The sequence below is a fragment of the Ylistrum balloti genome, unplaced genomic scaffold (assembly GCF_031769215.1).
Source record: "Ylistrum balloti isolate Yb309-2 unplaced genomic scaffold, AGI_CSIRO_Ybal_v1 Utg371016, whole genome shotgun sequence".
NCBI lineage: Eukaryota > Metazoa > Mollusca > Bivalvia > Pectinida > Pectinidae > Ylistrum > Ylistrum balloti.
Window position 1 is genome coordinate 380073 of NW_026782565.1, and position 19568 is coordinate 399640.

A 19568-nucleotide genomic window follows, 5' to 3' on the forward strand; every position below is an offset into this window, starting at 1 on the left:
CAATAACTCCCTAATCGGCACTTTATTATCTGTGAAATTTATTGCATCTATCATATCCTCCAACTCAGTAACCACTAATGGGACAAAGTTGCAAGCCAAAAAAAAAGTTTGTAAATGTCAACTAAAAAAAGCAATTTGTTTACATATGGGCTGAACAGCAGCAGCACCAGGATCCTTAATCATCAAATTAGTCACTTTTGTATATACCCAACCACAAAATCTTAACCGCAATCTGAAGAAAACATTTTTTACTTATATTTTACTCTTTCATCATTACCTAGATGTAATTTGTCAATAAATTCTTGACAAATGAAAAAGCAAAACATCATATTGATTTTGCTCAAAGGAATGTTTAAATTGTTGCCACCACAACGGTTGATGTAACATCAAAGATCTTTTATGGCCGATCATAAAAACTTTAACATTACATTTTTGAAACACCAAGGCAATTTCAAGTTTAATTATAGCTTATAAAAACTTAACGGTAATATATTCAAAAAACTTTAATATATTAAGTTACATTTCATTACCAAAGTGACACCAATATATCCGTATTTTGAATTACAAATTCTTGAATGAATATGTTTGGCTTACTTATACCACAGTAAATAAAATAAATACATATACCTTACCTGATACGGATGAAACAGTGAAGACATTTTTTCTCAGTCACAATGATTATCACTATCTATACAGAACACTGACAATAATCCCGGAAATGAGTACAGTCATAATATAATAATTTCCACCAAGATAGCATTTGTTTGCAAGAAGTCATTGAAAACTATCTAAATCTGCGCTTACTGTAGGGCAGTACTATAATATTGACATAAGTAGTCCTCTAGTAAAAAAGATCAACTAATGAACTAGCCGTGTCTGTACATCTTACAGTACTGACCAGTAAGGTTTCTGTATCACTTTATATAAACCCAACTTAAAGGTGACTTTACCCCCTGGAGTCAAGGATGACATCTGCCTCAATAAAGTCACACAACTACAGGTAAGTAGGTCTGGATAGATGCCTCAGGTAGATAAGTGTTGTTTGGGTGATAATTGGACCCTCTAGTTACATGAACCACTGGACTGTAACGATGTATATGAAGTGTATACTTATGATATAGGTGTTATATTGATTATCACCTGTACATTACCATCATCACCTATCTTATACCTGTAGGCTACATTAAATAGTCAGCATCACTCAACTATGCCAATTATGACAGAATCAGTGTTATGTCATGTGCTGCCAATGAATGAATTAACTTAGTTTACTATTTCATATTTTTTTCTTCTTCTTTCTTTTCTACCTATTATGCATTTATTACCCAAACTAAACCTTGAGCACCTGTTTATTCCATTTCTCACCCCAATATATACAGTCTAAAGTATAACACCTGTTTATTACATTTCTCACTCCAATATATACAGTCTAAAGTATAACATCTGTTTATTCCATTTCTCACTCCAATATATACAGTCTAAAGTATAACACCTGTTTATTCCATTTCTCACTCCAATATATACAGTCTAAAGTATAACACCTGTTTATTCCATTTTTCACCCCAATATATACAGTCTAAAGTATAACACCTGTTTATTACATTTCTCACTCCAATATATACAGTCTAAAGTATAACACCTGTTTATTCCATTTCTCACTCCAATATATACAGTCTAAAGTATAACACCTGTTTATTCCATTTCTCACTCCAATATATACAGTCTAAAGTATAACACCTGTTTATTCCATTTCTCACCCCAATATATACAGTCTAAAGTATAACACCTGTTTATTCCATTTCTCACTCCAATATATACAGTCTAAAGTATAACACCTGTTTATTCCATTTCTCACTCCAATATATACAGTCTAAAGTATAACACCTGTTTATTCCATTTCTCACTCCAATATATACAGTCTAAAATATAACGCCTCTATTCAATTTCTTACTCCAACACGTCTGAATCATAACACTGTTTCCATTTTAAACTTAAACACATACATGTAGTCTAAAACATAACACTTGCATTTATAACACTGGTATATTCCATTTCACACTCCAACAGATACAGTTTTAAAATATATAACACCGATGTATTCCAATTCATATTCCAGTAAATATAATCTATGCTAATCATTTCTAATTATATTCTATGCTATATTATTCCTGATTTCATGTACACACTAACATTATCATCATCGGAAACCTTATTTCTTCTAACTGTAATTTGTCATACTTGCAGGACCATAATAAAGTAGTTAACATTATACACAGTGATCAAGCCGTGTGTTGTATACAGTCAGTAGCAAGATGACCTTGCTAAGATACTCTCCCATCACAGTGACCCACTTTCCAGCGGAGACATTGTCTAGCTTTCTGTCTAGCCAGGTCGGTGGGTCTATTCACAGCAATTCTGAATCTATGTATTACAATTTTGGAAACGTATACAGGTAAATTGATTATCACAAACATATTCTCTTGATACATGATTTGTCCCTTGCTAAATAACATATCTCCTAGTCAGTACATATCTGTATTTATAAAATATGTCTCCAGGTAAAGAATATGTCTCCTGGTACAAAAAGTGTCTTCTGTTGTATCATGTCTCTGGGTATAAAACATGTCTCTAAGTACATAATATTTTTCCTGACACGAAGCATGCCTCCCATACAAAAACATTGTTCGGGTAAATCAGGTCTCCTGATACAAAAAAAGTCTTTTTTTTTTGTCTCCTAGCACAAAACAGCTGATTCCAGGTACAAAACATTTGCTAGGTGAAAGGGCTACTTGAACATGGATACCCTACATTAAGAGTGTATATCATATATTTAACATCTTTCCATCAAACAGCAGGTGAATTTTGCCTATAAGCTGAACAGATGGTATTAAATGTTGAAGTATACACTATGTTTTAAACTTAGCCCAGTTTCATGGACACTTGGTAACTAAAGCTGCATGATAACCACATAAATCTCAAATGACAGGGCATGGCTATTTCTCTGGTGTGTAAAATATCAAGATAATATTAAGATGTGGTTGTAAAAGAGATATATTAATTGATGAGAGTTATTAATATCATACCTACCTCCTGATCAATGGGCATGTTCTTAATCATTTTTCCTCAATTCTCACATGTTTGGTAAATTTTGAACAAGGTACCCAATTTCATCCAAATAAACATCTCGAAATTCTGTGTACAACACAATAAGTTTGTAAATCGTATCAAGTAGATTGATATTAATTAATTCCTCTGCATCCTTTGTAGAACTGTGTGAGGTCTGTCTGCATAAAATAACACATAAGCATATATAGTCAGACACTTTTGCAGACCTTCACATACACACCTGAATCAGAAATCAAATAAATGCATGGTCAGCTTTCAAATAGAGCTATTCATAGTCTAAGTTCTTCTCCTTGAAATGTTTTAAGTCTGATTCGATCCTTTTTATAACACAAATATGAAAATATGGCACATTAACCCAAGGATACATCTGAAATGAATCACTTTCAGTTTCAATTTTGATGATTCCATGGACAAAATCTAACTATTGAAACTCACATGACTAAGAATCTATTCAGTTTTCTACATAGAAGAGCTGAACATTACACAATTGCTGTCACCTGCTCTGAGCATTACGTAACAGACAATGAAACATCCCTACCAGTATCCATGTCTTATGCTTAGTCTCTTTTCTACAGGTAAAATTCATCTGAAGATGATGCTAATGGGTCTGTTTGCTAAACACTTACCAACTTGGCCTGAATATGATTAAAAATTTTTTTAAAAAGTGCATGTTGATTTAAAAATCAAGATTTTAGCCTCCACTTTCTAAAGAAACTAATTTTATTGCAAGTAACATAAAAATTGTTTATGCAAGAGGACAGGTGCGTAGCCAATATCATTGAGTCTGTCGCATGTCTGGGCTCCTCTGTAACCTCACACTGTGATCAGAGCCCTGGCCACTATTTACCAGGACATGAGAGCAGGTAACCTGAGACCTGTCTGTCTGTCTGCATATCAGTGAATGTTCCATTTTATGTTCAACCATGTAAAATAATTTCTCACATCAGCTCTTCATGCGCTGAAAAGCTACTTGGACAAAATGCTGTCATTTCATTTTTTTACGCTCTTAAAATCTTGATGTAACTTTCTTTATACATCTTAAATACATTATTACAAACTTCTTCCACAATCAAGTCTGTCTGGTGATATGTTTAGAAATAATTTTATGCTGTACAAATGGGACATAGACAGGGCTAGACGATGAGGAGCTGGCAGACATCTCATTGTAATCGCAATCATCTACAGACAAGACCATAAATTCTTTTAAGTCAGATAAGATGTAGAAGTACACCAACCTATCTCATGTATTACTAAGTATATATTCACTTATACACTAATATGCAGGTAGAAGCAGGTAGAAATCAGCAGCAAATTCTCGGGGAGGGGGGGAGGGGTAGAAGGAGAAGGAGGGGGGTAGGAGGTGAAGGGAAGGGGGGGTAGGAGGCAACGGGTTGGGGGGGGGGGGTTTCAACATAACGCCTTTTTAAATCTGAATTATAGTTCAAGCAAAATTGAGGATCTTGCAGTTCTCGTGAGTGTCCATGTAACAATAAATGTATTAGACAAGTTCAATAAATTAAAGACAAAACCTATTGTGCAACATGTATATAAAGGCCACAAGTTTCGAGTCCAAATGTATTACATTTCATGGTAAGTGAACCTTTATAAAGAGTACATCTGCCTTTTCTGTTCCCTTAAGTGGCTTTCTTAGCAGGAATGGACTGTATTGAACCAACACATCCACCAGTATTTAATCAAAGTCATGTTTATGTGTCTAGAAAGCACAAAAAAGAAAACCTTAATTGAAACCAGTTATCACTCCTACTGTTTGTGTAAAACAATGTTAGGCTGAGTGTAATAATGACTAATACTACAGCACAGGAGAGGAAAACAAATCAATTTTCTCTTTTTTTTATCATAGAGACAAAGTGGTTGTCATGGCAATGTCAAGGTAATCCAATTCTAAACACCTATTACTTTCTCACATACACTTAAAACAGTGTCAGTAGGTCAGAGATATTTTGGGGAAAAAGGGGAAATCCTCTTTGTACAGATTAGCCCAATTCTGAATTAAACCAGATATGTCTGCATTGATATTTTAAAACATAAAAATCTCAGAAATTCAACAAATTCTCAATGGCCCAATTACTATGTAAATCTTTCTATTCTATATAATTCTCCACATTGCTAAAGCATGCATCTTAAACCAAAATCAATATTTCTTTCTAAAAGCTTTTATCTTAATCTTAGAACTAAAAACTGAATACTTGATAATTTTCAAGTTCAGAACACAAATAACAGACCTTTGCTAAATCTTACATAAGACAAAACTGTCTCCCCTATCAATGTTATACATCCTACTGTTCCTAAACCCTCTATATTATAAACCCGTGTATATATACATACACAACACTTAATCCCACCCTCTATATTATACACCCCTATGTACTATACTTAATCCCACTCTCTATATTATACACCCCTATGTACAACACTTAGCCCCATCTTCTATATTATACACCTCTATGTACAATACTTAATCCCACCCTCTATATTATACACCCCTATGTACAATACTTAATCCCACTCTCTATATTATACACCCCTATGTACAACACTTAGCCCCACCTTCCATATATTACACCCCTATGTACAACACTTAATCCCACCCTATATATTATACACCCCTATGTACAACACTAAATCCCACCCTCTATATTATACACCTATGTACAACACTTAATCCCACCCTCTATATTATACACCCCTCTGTACCACACTTAATCCCACCCTCTATATTATACACCCCTATGTAAAACACTAAATCCCACCCTCTATATTATACACCCCTCTGTACAACACTTAATCCCACCCTCTATATTATACACCCCTATGTACAACACTAAATCCCACCCTCTATATCATACACCCATATGTACAACACTTAGCCCCACCCTATATATTATACACCCCTATGTACAAAACTAAATCCCATTCTCTATATTATACACCCCTATGTACAACACTTAGCCCCACCCTATATATTATACACCCCTATGTACAACGCTTAGCCCCACCCTATATATTATACACCCCTATGTACAACACTAAATCCCACCCTATATATTATACACCCCTATGTACAACTCTTAGCCCCACCCTCTATATTACATATCCCTATGTACAACACTTAATCCCACCCTCTATATTACATATCCCTATGTACAACACTAAATCCCACCCTCTATATTACATATCCCTATGTACAACACTAAATCCCACCCTCTATATTACATATCCCTATGTACAACACTAAATCCCACCCTCTATATTACATATCCCTATGTACAACACTTAATCCCACCCTCTATATTACATATCCCTATGTACAACACTTAATCCCATCCTCTATATTATACATCCTTATCTACAACATTTTATCGCACCCTTTTTAGTATATACCTCCTATGTGCTACACTGTCCCCATCCTTTATGTACATTCTGTATCTCCCAGTACTTTGGTATGACTCAGAGTCTGCTCTGTATTGATTCCATTGTAATTACATTAAGATGTCTTCACTATCCATCCCCACTATAACCACTGCTTTAGCAACAAAAGAACAGCCTATAAAGGAGACTATTTAATGATCCATGGAATAATACAGACAAATCTGTTTAGTAAGACATGTATGGGGAGAAAAATTCCTGTTGTCATCCCCACCACTTATCACTTATAAGGTTAAAGTGGCAACTATATGCTCTCCCTTTGAGGAGCATAATGAATTAGTTACTGGTTTATTTGTTTGATTGCTGATCACCTCTCAACAGTCATTGTCATTTTGAGGCAGTGCCTAGTGATCAATTTTGAGAGACCCTTCAAAGAGTCATATCAAATAAATAGATCTTTTCCTACAACAAATCTAACATGTACAGCTTTCCACCAAGCTGTATGATGAGTAGATGAAGTCTATTTACCTACATTGTGAATTTTCCATTTCTGGATAGCAACATGCCTTGGCTCATATAATTATGGAATTTACATCTCACAGTTGATCCAATATTCAAGCGCCTGCTCCCAATATCTCAATATTGTGCAAGAAGTTGTCAAATGACCCCACACAGGGTTTCAAAAGATCTGCATGGTGAAGCAGAAGACACTTACTCTTCCAGAACACCTGGTCTTATTCTCAATGTACTTTTTCAGGAGTTTGTTAATCTTTCTTTTGTTCATGGTTTTCCCTAGCGTTCTGGCTTTATTTACTTTGAGTTGATTATCATTATGCTGACATGTTGGTATTTTCTTGGGGTTTTTTTATTTTTCAATACAACACATCCTAGCTGTGCTGAGCTATGCTTCTTTTTTTACTAGTAAGTAACACTTTCATGACGTATTTCAAATGAATAATTTCTAGTTCAAATCTTGTGCCTGAAAATCAACTTATATATAACAACAGAATGCTGAATGAGCCCTTATATACACATGATTCACTTACTTTAATGCTTGGAAACCAACCTATTCATATAAAAAGAAATGCTGAGAGAACCCTAGTACACACTATTCAGTCACCTGTGACTATTGACAAAATGGCCGACTGATTTGGTCGTATACCTGTATGATATAGAGATCATGACTGGGTTACTATCATGCAATAACAGTCAAGATTATTGATCAGCCAGCTTATTATACCCACACAAGCCTCACTATTGATCTACTCCATTCTAAATGATTGTCATCCATTATTCAGTAAGTGGTCCCCACAAATACATCTGTATCTACGAAACAGATTGTCCTTACTTTCAAATCCACAAACCAGGCCAACATTTCAAATTACTTTTGTAGCATACTCTCGCTTTTCACTACTAAATTTCATGATGCTGAATACTAACCAATAAAAGGAACTTTCCTAATTATCCTAAATAGTAGGGTGTTACTATATCTGATCCAAATGTTTCTCCTTTTCTTCCTCATCAGATGTTACTATATCAAAAGTACCCTTCAGTAATAAGGTTGATATATATTTGGTAACAATATGAATTAACATATATTGGCTCAAGGTAGAACAGTAGTCATGTTATCCATCTTATCCAACACAAGCTTTGTGTGAAGAATGTCAACACTAGGTTGGTATCATAAACAATGAACAAAGCTCCTCAGTGACATAGGGTCTCTATTTCCTTCCTTGAGCTCCTTGAACTTTCCTTCATTATTTTGGAGTCTCTTTCTCTATAAATATGCAAGCTCTTGAAATTTCATACATTGAGTTAGAATCCCTATATTTCCCTCAGTGAGTCAACTAAGCTTGATCTGTTTCCCTCACTAAGTCATATTTTTAAGTCAGCTATTTGAAATTTGCAACTGTTTCTCCCAAAAAAAACCCCCAGTCAATCCAAATCTATTCTATAAGATATTCTAATTTATCGACACAATTTAAAACCCTTAAAACAGCTGACTTGTACAGATATACATATCTTTGATCAATGATACGGATCATCAGAGATAGATAAATATGTACGCTTTATGTGAATTCTAAATAACAACATATATCCCGCATAGGGGCTCCAGAACATTATGTATCAGGATAAGGAACACTTTCCACTGTGATAACAACACTTCATATTGTACCAGATATAACATATCACAACATACCTTGTATATAATTACAAACATGTGGATGTGCGTGCTTCATAAGCAGGGTGTTATACATCCTGGATCACCTATACAAACTACCTACTCTTTCAAACATCCTAGTAATCAAACTATTTTCCAAATGTTCGATGGGAAGCTTGTTGCTTTGATGTAACTTGTAACATTTTATTAATTCACAAAACTTCTTAAATATACACTTTTATTAGCCAGCTGGTCGTGATTTTTTTCACTATCTTAAATCTTTCGACTTATGCACTTTTAAATAACTTTGGATTGGGTTTTTTTTTTTAATTCTTTCTTCAATTTTTTGTTTTTGTTTCTGCTTTTTTTTCCAAGTTAAGTAACATAAATTTGAGAAGAAGCTAAATTGCCTACGTTATCCATGAGAAAAACTGATATTCAACCTCAAATGAAAAAAAAGGTTTATCATCCCCTAAGGGCATGCAAGCATGATCTACTCATTATCTGGCTGTGTAAACCCATCTGTCCTCTTACTTAGCAACAGTACTATCACCAGTGATAACTACATATGAAGATAAGGATGTAACCCCATTTCTTAGATGGTCAATTGCTTAGTTACAACAGGATAAAGAATTAGGAAACTCCCTGCCTTTATTGTGTCAACATTTTTACCTGTTGATTTCCTGTTCCTCGTGATAAAATGCATGTTCATTTTTCTCAGCCTTGCCAGATTCTGTATCCCCTATCATCACCCAAATACATTCATCCTGCCTGTTTTGAGCTAAAATATCCAGGCTGAATCACTGAAAACTGCATCCTGTAAATGCATTCATTTTCATGGGGGGTTTATTTTTGTCAAACTCATGGGTAATGTAAATATACCAATTCAAATGTCCCCGATAACGATATATTAACCAGGTAAAAGTTGACGTTGATCATAGCACTATCAGAGTTTAAAGATTTAACCGCAAAAACAAGAAAATGGTGTAGTTTTGGAAATCTTTTAACCCCTCCCACAAAAATATATGATCCAATAGTATAATACAATTTGGCATACTTAGGCAGGGACTATAATGTTTGTGACATATTTCAATTGTAGGACTTAGTAACAATCTCCATCTACTCCTTGTGACAAATGCAGACTGAAAGCACTGAGTAACAAACTCTATCCACCGGTTGTGACATATATAGATTGTCAGTGTTTAGTAACAAGCTCTGCCAATCCCTTGTGACATATGCAGATCAAAGACATTATTAACAAGTCCCCCCCCCCCCCCACTACCTTTTGTGATATATGTAGATTGAAAGCACTTAATAACAAGCTCTAACAACCCCTTGTGACATATGTAGATTGTCAGTGTTAACTTAAAAGCACTGCCCAACTCCTGTGTCTTATGCACACCCAAACATTTGTGAGAGTGTTCATGAACAAGCTCTGCCAACCATCTGATTGGCTTTATGGAAACATCCAAGTGCAGGGGGTGTTTGAGTTCTACAGGTGTGTTTTAGTTTCCATGCTAAAACACGAGGCTAAAGTACAGCAAAGCAAAGTCAAAGCAAAATTGAATGTACAATATTTAATCACTTATTTCAAATATAGTAAATAAAGTAGAATTATATCAAATGCATATATATTCCCCTAGCAAACAGTTTATAGATCTAAAGTACTGAATGGTAAACTATAAATGCTATCTGACCCACACACCATGCCTGTGCTATAAATATAGTATGCACAGGTGTGGGACTGTGACCATTGATGTGTCTGGAAACAGATCCCTTCAGAGTCAATCACTATGTACTGGCTATACTCTTACATCAACCAAGGCAAGGGTGGTAAGCACCATCAATCAAATATTCACCTTCTAAGTACAAGTTCTAGTCAGAACTTTATCTAGAGTATAAGCACTTTACTTTTCACCTCCATGTAGGTAATGGAACATTTAGGTGAAGGCGAGTGTATGTGTTACCACAGTGCATGCACCATCTGACCAATTAATGGCCTCATATTAATTTAAGTGTAATTTTTTATTCACGGGAGTTAAGATACACTGTACAGCACAAGATATTATGACAGACATCATTTAAACACCATGTTGACCTTTGTCACTTCAATGCTTTACAACTCACTTCATGACAACACACATTATAGCTTTACGTAAATCATTTACATGATTATGGTTTTCAGAAAGATCTTCCAGTTAATAATATACATGGGAAAGAAACTGTGATGATTTACGTAGATATTCATTCTTAAATGATCTAACAATTTTGCAGTTGTCACATTGTATTTATTTCCAATATGAATGGAATTTTCATAATATGAAAATGTACATCAAACCTCAAGTGAGTCTGAATAGACAGGAAGTTCAAACACAATCATTTTCTATCTAGTGATAGTTTCAACCCTTTCTATTCTTGTTTCGACATTTCTAATTTTGTTTCCTATGGACTGTTCAAACACAAGTGTCGCTAAGAGTTATTAGGGATATTTGTGACATCAACAATAAACAGGTAGTGGGTTTTAAATGAACATCATACGTCACTTATCTACCATTGATTCATTGTGATTTCATATTGATATCCTGTCACATTGTACGAGGCCCCAACTCTGTATTACAAGCAATCTGTATAAAAAGCTTTAGTATTTCACTACATATTTTGTAAGATAATCATGCCAAGACTATCCCTATTTTAACACAGGTCTGTCAAATAAAGGTAGTGACGATGTTAATTAACATTAACCTGTCGAGATAAGTCTCCATCCACACTCCACTTACTAATAATAATTGGCAATACTAACTTCTGCCAGCACAAATTAAACACTCTTTTTTTTTCGCTTACATGGTTTTTTGTCACAATATCCAACACGATGAACAAAATGAAACCTTCAATTTCTCAACAGTCAATTAACATGTTTCAAAGAAAGATTATCATATAGTAACTGACACATTTTTTCAATATTTCAAACAGGCCATTGTCTAAGGAGATTGGTAGATTGAGCACATTTTTAATACTTCATCATGATTTTGTACAATGTCATCTCTGATGGTTCAACCCCTTATTCATTTTTACAAAAATGCTATTTAGTGTAGTCTTTACAAAAATGATGAGAAAGTGCATTTCCTACTGATAACAGGAATGTGGCAATTGTGCTTACATTAAGATAATGCAAGAGTGTACATCCACTATAATAATGTAAGGCCAGATTGCACGAAGATTTAGTCTGAATTGTAACACAGGAGTACAGTTATGTGTACTTGATATCTTAAGTAAGAAATAACCAACAGGTGTAGGAAGGTTTGCACAACAAACATGTACACAGCATGGGGGAGGTTCCTACTGGGACCTGGTGCACCTGACTGACTTGTGATACTGGTCACTCAATCTGAATACTCTCACCATTACTGACCCTTCATTTCTAGCCAAGGTCACCATATAACTGGCCTAGTCAGCTAACTAGGAGAAGACCATATTTTTCCTATCTTTAAATCATTGTACTCTACTGAACTGTTAAAAGTATGTTACTCAGCTGTCCCTCACACAATGGCCATCTCCCGCCAAACTGTTGACCACACAGATGACCCAGTGGTCAGTTTATTTAATCACCTGATTAGTCATGCTTGGTATGTTAGAACCCAGGGCTTTGTAGTACAAAATACTACAAGCATGTACACTACAGAACAGAGGTGTATATACATTTCTGGGACAAATTTAAAACATACACATATAGAGTAGGACTTATTTTGAAAATTACCACATCCCACCTTGATTTCAATACCAATTGTTGCCACCAAAATGTGCTTAGCAATCAAGTGTTTCTGTTCCTTGGCCTATGATTTGTGTGCATATGTACTCATAACATTAGTATGATTTATGTAGAAATATGTTCTACTCTAGAAACAGTATCTCATGTTGCACATATTTTGCATGAGAGTGATCATTTCCATTTCTATAAGATTGCTAACTTTATCAACATTTTGTATTCAATGGACTTTTACACTTTAACAAACCAGTGGCAAACTATAATTATGATAATTGATTGGATTTCTATCAATGTACTCTCCCAGACAATATTTGTTTTCTTTCTTGTATCCAGTTTCCTTATTGTCTGTCCAATCAGCTTCAAGTTAACATTTTATTGTTACCCTTCAACACTTCAAAATGTTAATTTATATATGGCCTCCATGACTCTTTTGTTTTTTCCGATTTTGACACAGGGGAAGCAACTCCGATTGCTTAATAACTGCATGCAATATTGGTTTCAATATCTATCATTCTGCCATATTGCTATCTAACGCAATACTGGCATTCTATAGAAATCTGAGATGGTTAATCCTAGTCATACCAATGTGGTTATTGTTGAAAAGTTTATATGCCTATATTAATAACAAACTGATATTTCTTACCTCTGTGTTTTGACTTTCTGACTGGCCAAACATTGCTGGCATCTGACCTGGACCAACTCCCCCTGGACCAAACTGTTTCCATCCCTGAGGCATCATTTCCGTCCGTGGCTTTGGGACAGCAGAATGTCCAGGACTGGTGCTAGGTCCACTGAAACCTTGGACATCAGGGCCAGTCCTGGGATTATGACCCCCATAGAATCCCTTTCCCATGTCATATGTAGGATATCCTTCTTTTCCTCCAGGGAGGCTTGACTTAAAGGAAGCCATCCCTGGTATAGCAGACACATCCTTATTTGGTGGACCTTGAGCACTCCCTAAGGAACTGTAGCCGCTGACAGACACCCCCTTGTTGGGTGGAGTCAAAGCCGGGCCTACAGGGTTGTAGGCACCAGCTCCTGGGAAGGCAAATTGCTCCTGTCCCATGGCCCACCCTCCATCTGCCCGCACTCTGCCATCATCCATCACACATCACTTTCTGCAACCTACAACATTTAAAATCAATATCAATATTTTAAATAAAAGCCACAATATTCTGCACAAATTAATTAAAACATTCAATACATAAAACCATCAAAATTTCAAGAATCTTTGACTACTGTATAACAGCTGAAAAACACAGCATTATAATCTACTTTAAGCAATTATTTTTAAAGATGCAATAGATGATTTTTGTTTCATAAACTTAATACCCCAAATTACCATTAGAAATGAGTTTTGTATTTCAAGTCTTTGTAGAGTTTGAGGTTCATTGTTCCCATGCCCATATCCCCAGATGTCTTCTGAGTTCGACACAATAAAAGTCTTTGTTTGCTCCAGATAACCTACTCATACCTTGGCCTAAATCAATAAATGGTAGCTTGTTTGCACAAACCTGGTTAGCTTAATGCTATAATTTTCCAACTTGATTTTTTTCGGTTTTTACTTGTACAGCTTATATAAAATCTACTTCATTATGGCAACATCATTCAGAATTTCCCACTATTTTACAAGGTGTTTTGAAAGCTACAGTGATCATCAAGTTTCAACTCTTGCAGATGGTTTGCACTACAGAAGCCTAAAGAATTGATTACCAATATAAATGCTCCTAATTCAGTTGAAATGGTTTGAACTGGAGCGATTCATGGACTTCTGGATACAAAGACCATGTACATTGCAATCCCCCATCTCCGTGTCTAACGGCCATGTGTGTGATCAAAAACGGATAGAAGACCAAGTTAATAGAACAAAAAGGAAATTTATCATATGTCCCACTCACCAGGCAAAGAAGAAAATCAATAAAAAAACATGGATACGAGAGGCAAGTCACGTAAACCAACCCAACTGGGCAGATTTTGTTGTAGGAAAATATCCATCTGTCAGGAAAGAGACAAAAAAATTGCCACAAATTGACTCTGAATCAGGTGTCGTGATTTTGTTGTTGACCAAGTAATAAAATCATCCAATCATAAATCAGATCCTATATTTCGTCATCATCAACGAATGCTTTCTTCACTACTAAACCTGAAGACTACAGATAAAATATTTACAAGCAATATCATTTGCTACAAAATTAAGATTTTCCTATGTAATCTGAAAAAAACTTTAATTAAAATACAAAAAACTAATTTAGGAATGAAATGCGGAGAAACTTTTGAAGCAATTTAATAAGGATTCAAATATTACTTCCATTAAGATGAATAGACCTATGGGACACGCTTTTTCGTTTTGAATAGAAAACATAGGGCAGATATATTTAGTTTATTTTTAGCCTTGTACATGTACATGGGAAATTCCCCTGACCTACATTTCCAGTTGCATTTTGGTCAAACAGAAACGGCCATATATAAAGTGCTTGCACCATTACAGCATATTCATGCACGTACATTCAATGTATAGTGCTGGTGCACGACCCTCAAGTTGCTTCCAATCATTAAAACACGAGCCATTATATTGAGTAATCTTTCATGAATATATGCATAAACTCTTCGTATAATAAACCTCTTACTTGTTATAGCATGTATGTACACATTACGCCAGAATAACAGGGAAAAAATCAAAAGGCAAATTAACGCTTACGATTCACAAGATCTGAACACAATATTTACTGTCGCTAACAAATGCGAACGTTTTAAAAAAGTAGTCATTGATAACATTATTACATTACATAATATTTCAACAAAGCATTATGTATTTCATTTATTTAATAGATCCTTATTTACATTTCCTAGCTTTACAGTTGTATCGACAAGCATGCTATTTTAAGATAAGCATTCGCAAAGAGGGGAATCCCCGTTCAGAGGTAAATTCCAGCATATTTATGATACTTGAAGTTCAGTTCCCAGGTCATCCAAAAGACTAATCTCAATTGTAGCAGGTAATTTTCGACTAATAATATAACTCTATTGCATGAGCACATATACAGCATTATGTTCAAACTTTAATTACATGTTTCTATGGTAATCATATAATCGCCCTCGTTATGATCACATTACATGATAAGCTTCTTACATACTATCAATAACTCACAAATTACTAGTTCCTGTGAGTAGATTACCTTCATTGAATTCCAATCAGATTTGCCTATATCTTCAGCAAATACAAAAGTCCAGACACTTAATGGTTTAATTGCGTACCTGTCAACCTTCCCTACTTTTAGAGAAATCTCCGTCATTTTCATTCAAATTATTACACTTTGGTTCAATACGATCCTGAAGCACTGCATCTACACAGAACTTAATCTAACAACATAGCGATGATAATTTGTCAAGTAAATACTTATATAAATTTTTTTCAGACATAATTCATTTTTGAAGCACACTAAAGAAATAAAATGTCAGATTGTTGTGTGTGGCCATGTAATTCCTGTCTAACAATATATATATGTTTGTGTATAACTTTTGTGGTACTGATTAAGCCAAAATTTGCCATGTTTCATAGTTTTCTGCTAGTCTGTTTTTATTTAAGTTCGCATTACAGCTTGTGAATTTTTTGTACCAACAGCACTATCGGGAAATCAACACATTCTATTACACAAACTATTACATCATATACTGTTGTAATTTAAGTTTGCTCTACAAACGCTTCTGAAAATAGTAAATTGTAAGTCTTTTTTAATCAGTTATTTTGCCAATTATATCGAAAGACAATCCAATATAAACTTTTCATTGAAGCCTAATACACTACACTGAAAATGTATCAAATTTCTTTATGATTAAAATAATTTGTCTTAAAATTTATTCAAATTAACAAAAAAAGTCATTGTGTGTGTTTTTCCCTGAATGTCAAAATCCAATAAAATGAAAGTAACTTTACCATCAGCATAATTACTTTAATCATGAACCAATGTCTCATAATCATTGAAATCGATCAAATAACTAAATAAAACACAAAACAATGTAGATGCCAAAACAGTAAATAAATCAATTAAGTTTAGACACCTGATTTAGCAAAGTTTGATATAGCCATACATTGTAATTAACACGGCTGTTACTTAAAAAGAATTCTTTATAGCTATTAACTGACTAGAAGAGCAGCAGAACTTACATTTTATATATGTACATCACATATAAAAAGGGACAAATGTACTTTAAATGAGTTTTTTTCCAACATTCATTACTATAGTGTTTTCTAAAGAAACTTTTTGATATCTTCTATTATTAACTTATAAAACCGATTATGATCCGTAATTTATCATTTACGTGAAGTAATAGTCAAATGCAAATATGCAGTGTTAATTCTGATAATGGCATCATGACATTTAAGTCATGTTGAATTGATTAATTACCAGTTAACTACATAAGTGACAAACTTCAAGTGATTATACAAGGCCTCTTGAGACTGGTTTTCTATGGTTTCAATATCATTATACTGTCAAAAATAGGATGCACAAACAACTGACCAAATGCTTGAAATCAAATCAACCATTGAGGTATATGTAACGTTCCTTTATTTTCCAAATTGCTAATTAATACCCTTCTGTTGAATTCTCCAAACATCTCTTTACAGCAGTATCAAAACACTGATATAATTACACCACAGATATCATCTTATGATTCTTCCTTCTGTACAGCAATCCCTGAAGGGTTTCAAGTAGAATCTGCCTGTGACATCATGAAAGATTTTTATACAAATCAATACGTCTCATTAATCGGCTGTTTTTAACATTAGATGATGTCATTGAGCACATTAGACTACGTAGCTTGGGGTAGATCTTCTGTCAGTTAAAATTATCTTGAAACTGACATAACTTGCTTTATTTCACAGGTAAGTTTTACACATAGTATGTATCCACAGATATGGATACCTTACACTGAGGTAACTTGAGCATGTACTTGTAATCTTGGAAATATTTTCAGGTTAAGACTACATTTGATTGTACTGAGGTCTAGAATACCTATGTAATTGAACAACATTTGACACAATCATATAACCATGATAACAAGGAAGTACACCAGAAAATAAGGAAACAAATCAATTAATTTTTGTCCTTGATCTAAAACTGAAAATCTATACTTGAATCTTACACTAGAAACAAAAAAAAGACTTTGAGATCTGTTTTAAACGTAGTGCTTTGTCATCATTTTCTGTGTATCAGTTCATGCATCACATAATATTTGACAAGAATTCAAAACTTTTACACAGTCACTACCAATTAAATACAGGTTTGTCATATAATTGCATTGGTATATTACTAGACTGTCAACAAGTTCAAGGTCACTAGCCACAGTGACAGAACAGCCCAAAGTTGATGACTTGCATGTGTTGAAACAGGTCTATTTATAGATAAACTGGGTTTTCCCCTTGTTGTTCGCGATCGAACATTTATGGTCAAAAACCTCTTGGAACTACATAAAATGCATGGTTTTAATCAATAAATATGAGAAGACTTTCAAATAACTATTCTTTACATCAAAATAAACAGAATTGAGTTAGTTTTAAATAATCATACAATAGCATGTTACTTTTCGTATATATATAAAAAAAATGACAATTCGAAAGAATGACTCATTAGCATACTAGCTTGTAAGTTTTAATCATTTCATTTTAACCGGATTTAAATACCTTACTATAAACATCACATCCTTTCATATAAATATTAAGTTATATTTAAAAAAAAAATAACTTCACAAATACTGGTAAAGGAATTTTCTTCTCCCACAGTTAAAAATTTTCAAATATTAGAATTTTCAAATGTTTAAATATCATAACTAAATTAACGAAAAACATTTGACGAACAGAAATTTTTGAATACATTCTAAGAGTATGATGTTAAATAATTTAATGGCAAGTGTATTGGCCAGTTTTCATCTGTGCAGTAAAATCAATATGAAATTACTTTTACCGCTAATACTATGTCCAATATTAAACATTATTATATATTCCATTTCTTAAATAATGTTCAACAATGTTTATCACAACAGTTATCTTCTAGTAGGAGATAATATTGAATAAATTTATAGTAATAAATTTAGAATAAATTACAGGATACTAGACTTTTCCGCTGACCCCCCAATGCCCGATACACTTGGCGAGCATGTCGGGTCTCACGTACACATTTGTGTATTCCAAACGTTGTATGTATGCGATTCCGGAAAACGCGGGAAAGTATACATTATATTGGTGTCTTTATCAAAACATTTCTGTTTTTATAAAGTATGGTGCTGAATTCAGAAACATCACGATATCAAGTGTAAGATATTAAGAAAGCATGGCATTGTTTGTGGTTCGACGTGGCTATTTTTAGCTCAACAACATAAAATATGCGAATCTAACATATCTGGGCGGCGTTTCGTGTTTGGATTTTCCACGATAATTTGGAAATTCAGACATGCAACACGGCTAATGGGTACTTATTTAGGTCTTAATATACTGTTACTAGTTACTAAAACTGCATTCACACTGAAATACTACTGAAAGTATTCAATACTGCCACCATAAAAATATATCTGCTAATATATAGCGTACAAGTGTTCGCCATGCACGAAATCTTTAGTGTGTTTCGAGGTCAACCATATTGTTAAACGTTCTGTACTTTCGAAAAGAGAGAAACGATCTGTAAATACATGATGGTCAGGTTATTCGATAATGTATAAGTGCATTTGTATAAATGTTGCGAGCTCGTTTGGTGTGCAGAAAACGTAATATTTACCTTGTGTCGGGCCGAGTCGGATAGCTCCGACCTGTCGTCTCCTAGCTTATGCAAATACAAGGGGCAGACACTGCGTCACGTGACATCGTCATTTCTCACTTGGATAGTAAACCCGTACGCGATTATACTTAGTCTGAATGAGCTTTAATCTGTGCCCACTGAAAACATATTGAACACGTGTTACAGTAAAATAGACAGAGAATATTTCATAATAAAAATACAATGAACGCCTGGATTGTTGGGCATGTATTAGCATTCAGATCAAGAACGAGGAACTTCCTTCCTTCCTCGTGGATCGATGTATTTGATTGATTTTATTGTCAAGTGTCCGATATGTTTATAGGTCCATGTCTGAACATGT

The 19568-nt window shown here is 34.3% G+C and overlaps 1 protein-coding gene across 1 annotated transcript in view; it reads right to left on the bottom strand.

Annotated features, from left to right (window-relative positions):
• The window catches only part of LOC132560122 (uncharacterized), a 32566-nt gene extending 13313 nt beyond the window's left edge, over window positions 1–19253 (bottom strand). The window contains exons 1-2 of the mRNA XM_060224771.1: window positions 19208–19253; window positions 13081–13562 (exon numbers count right to left, since the gene is read on the bottom strand). Of these exons, the coding sequence (XP_060080754.1) occupies window positions 13081–13542 (462 nt within the window). The 5' untranslated portion in view covers window positions 13543–13562; window positions 19208–19253. The remainder of the gene's footprint in view (window positions 1–13080; window positions 13563–19207) is intronic.
• Window positions 19254–19568: the final 315 nt, after the last annotated feature.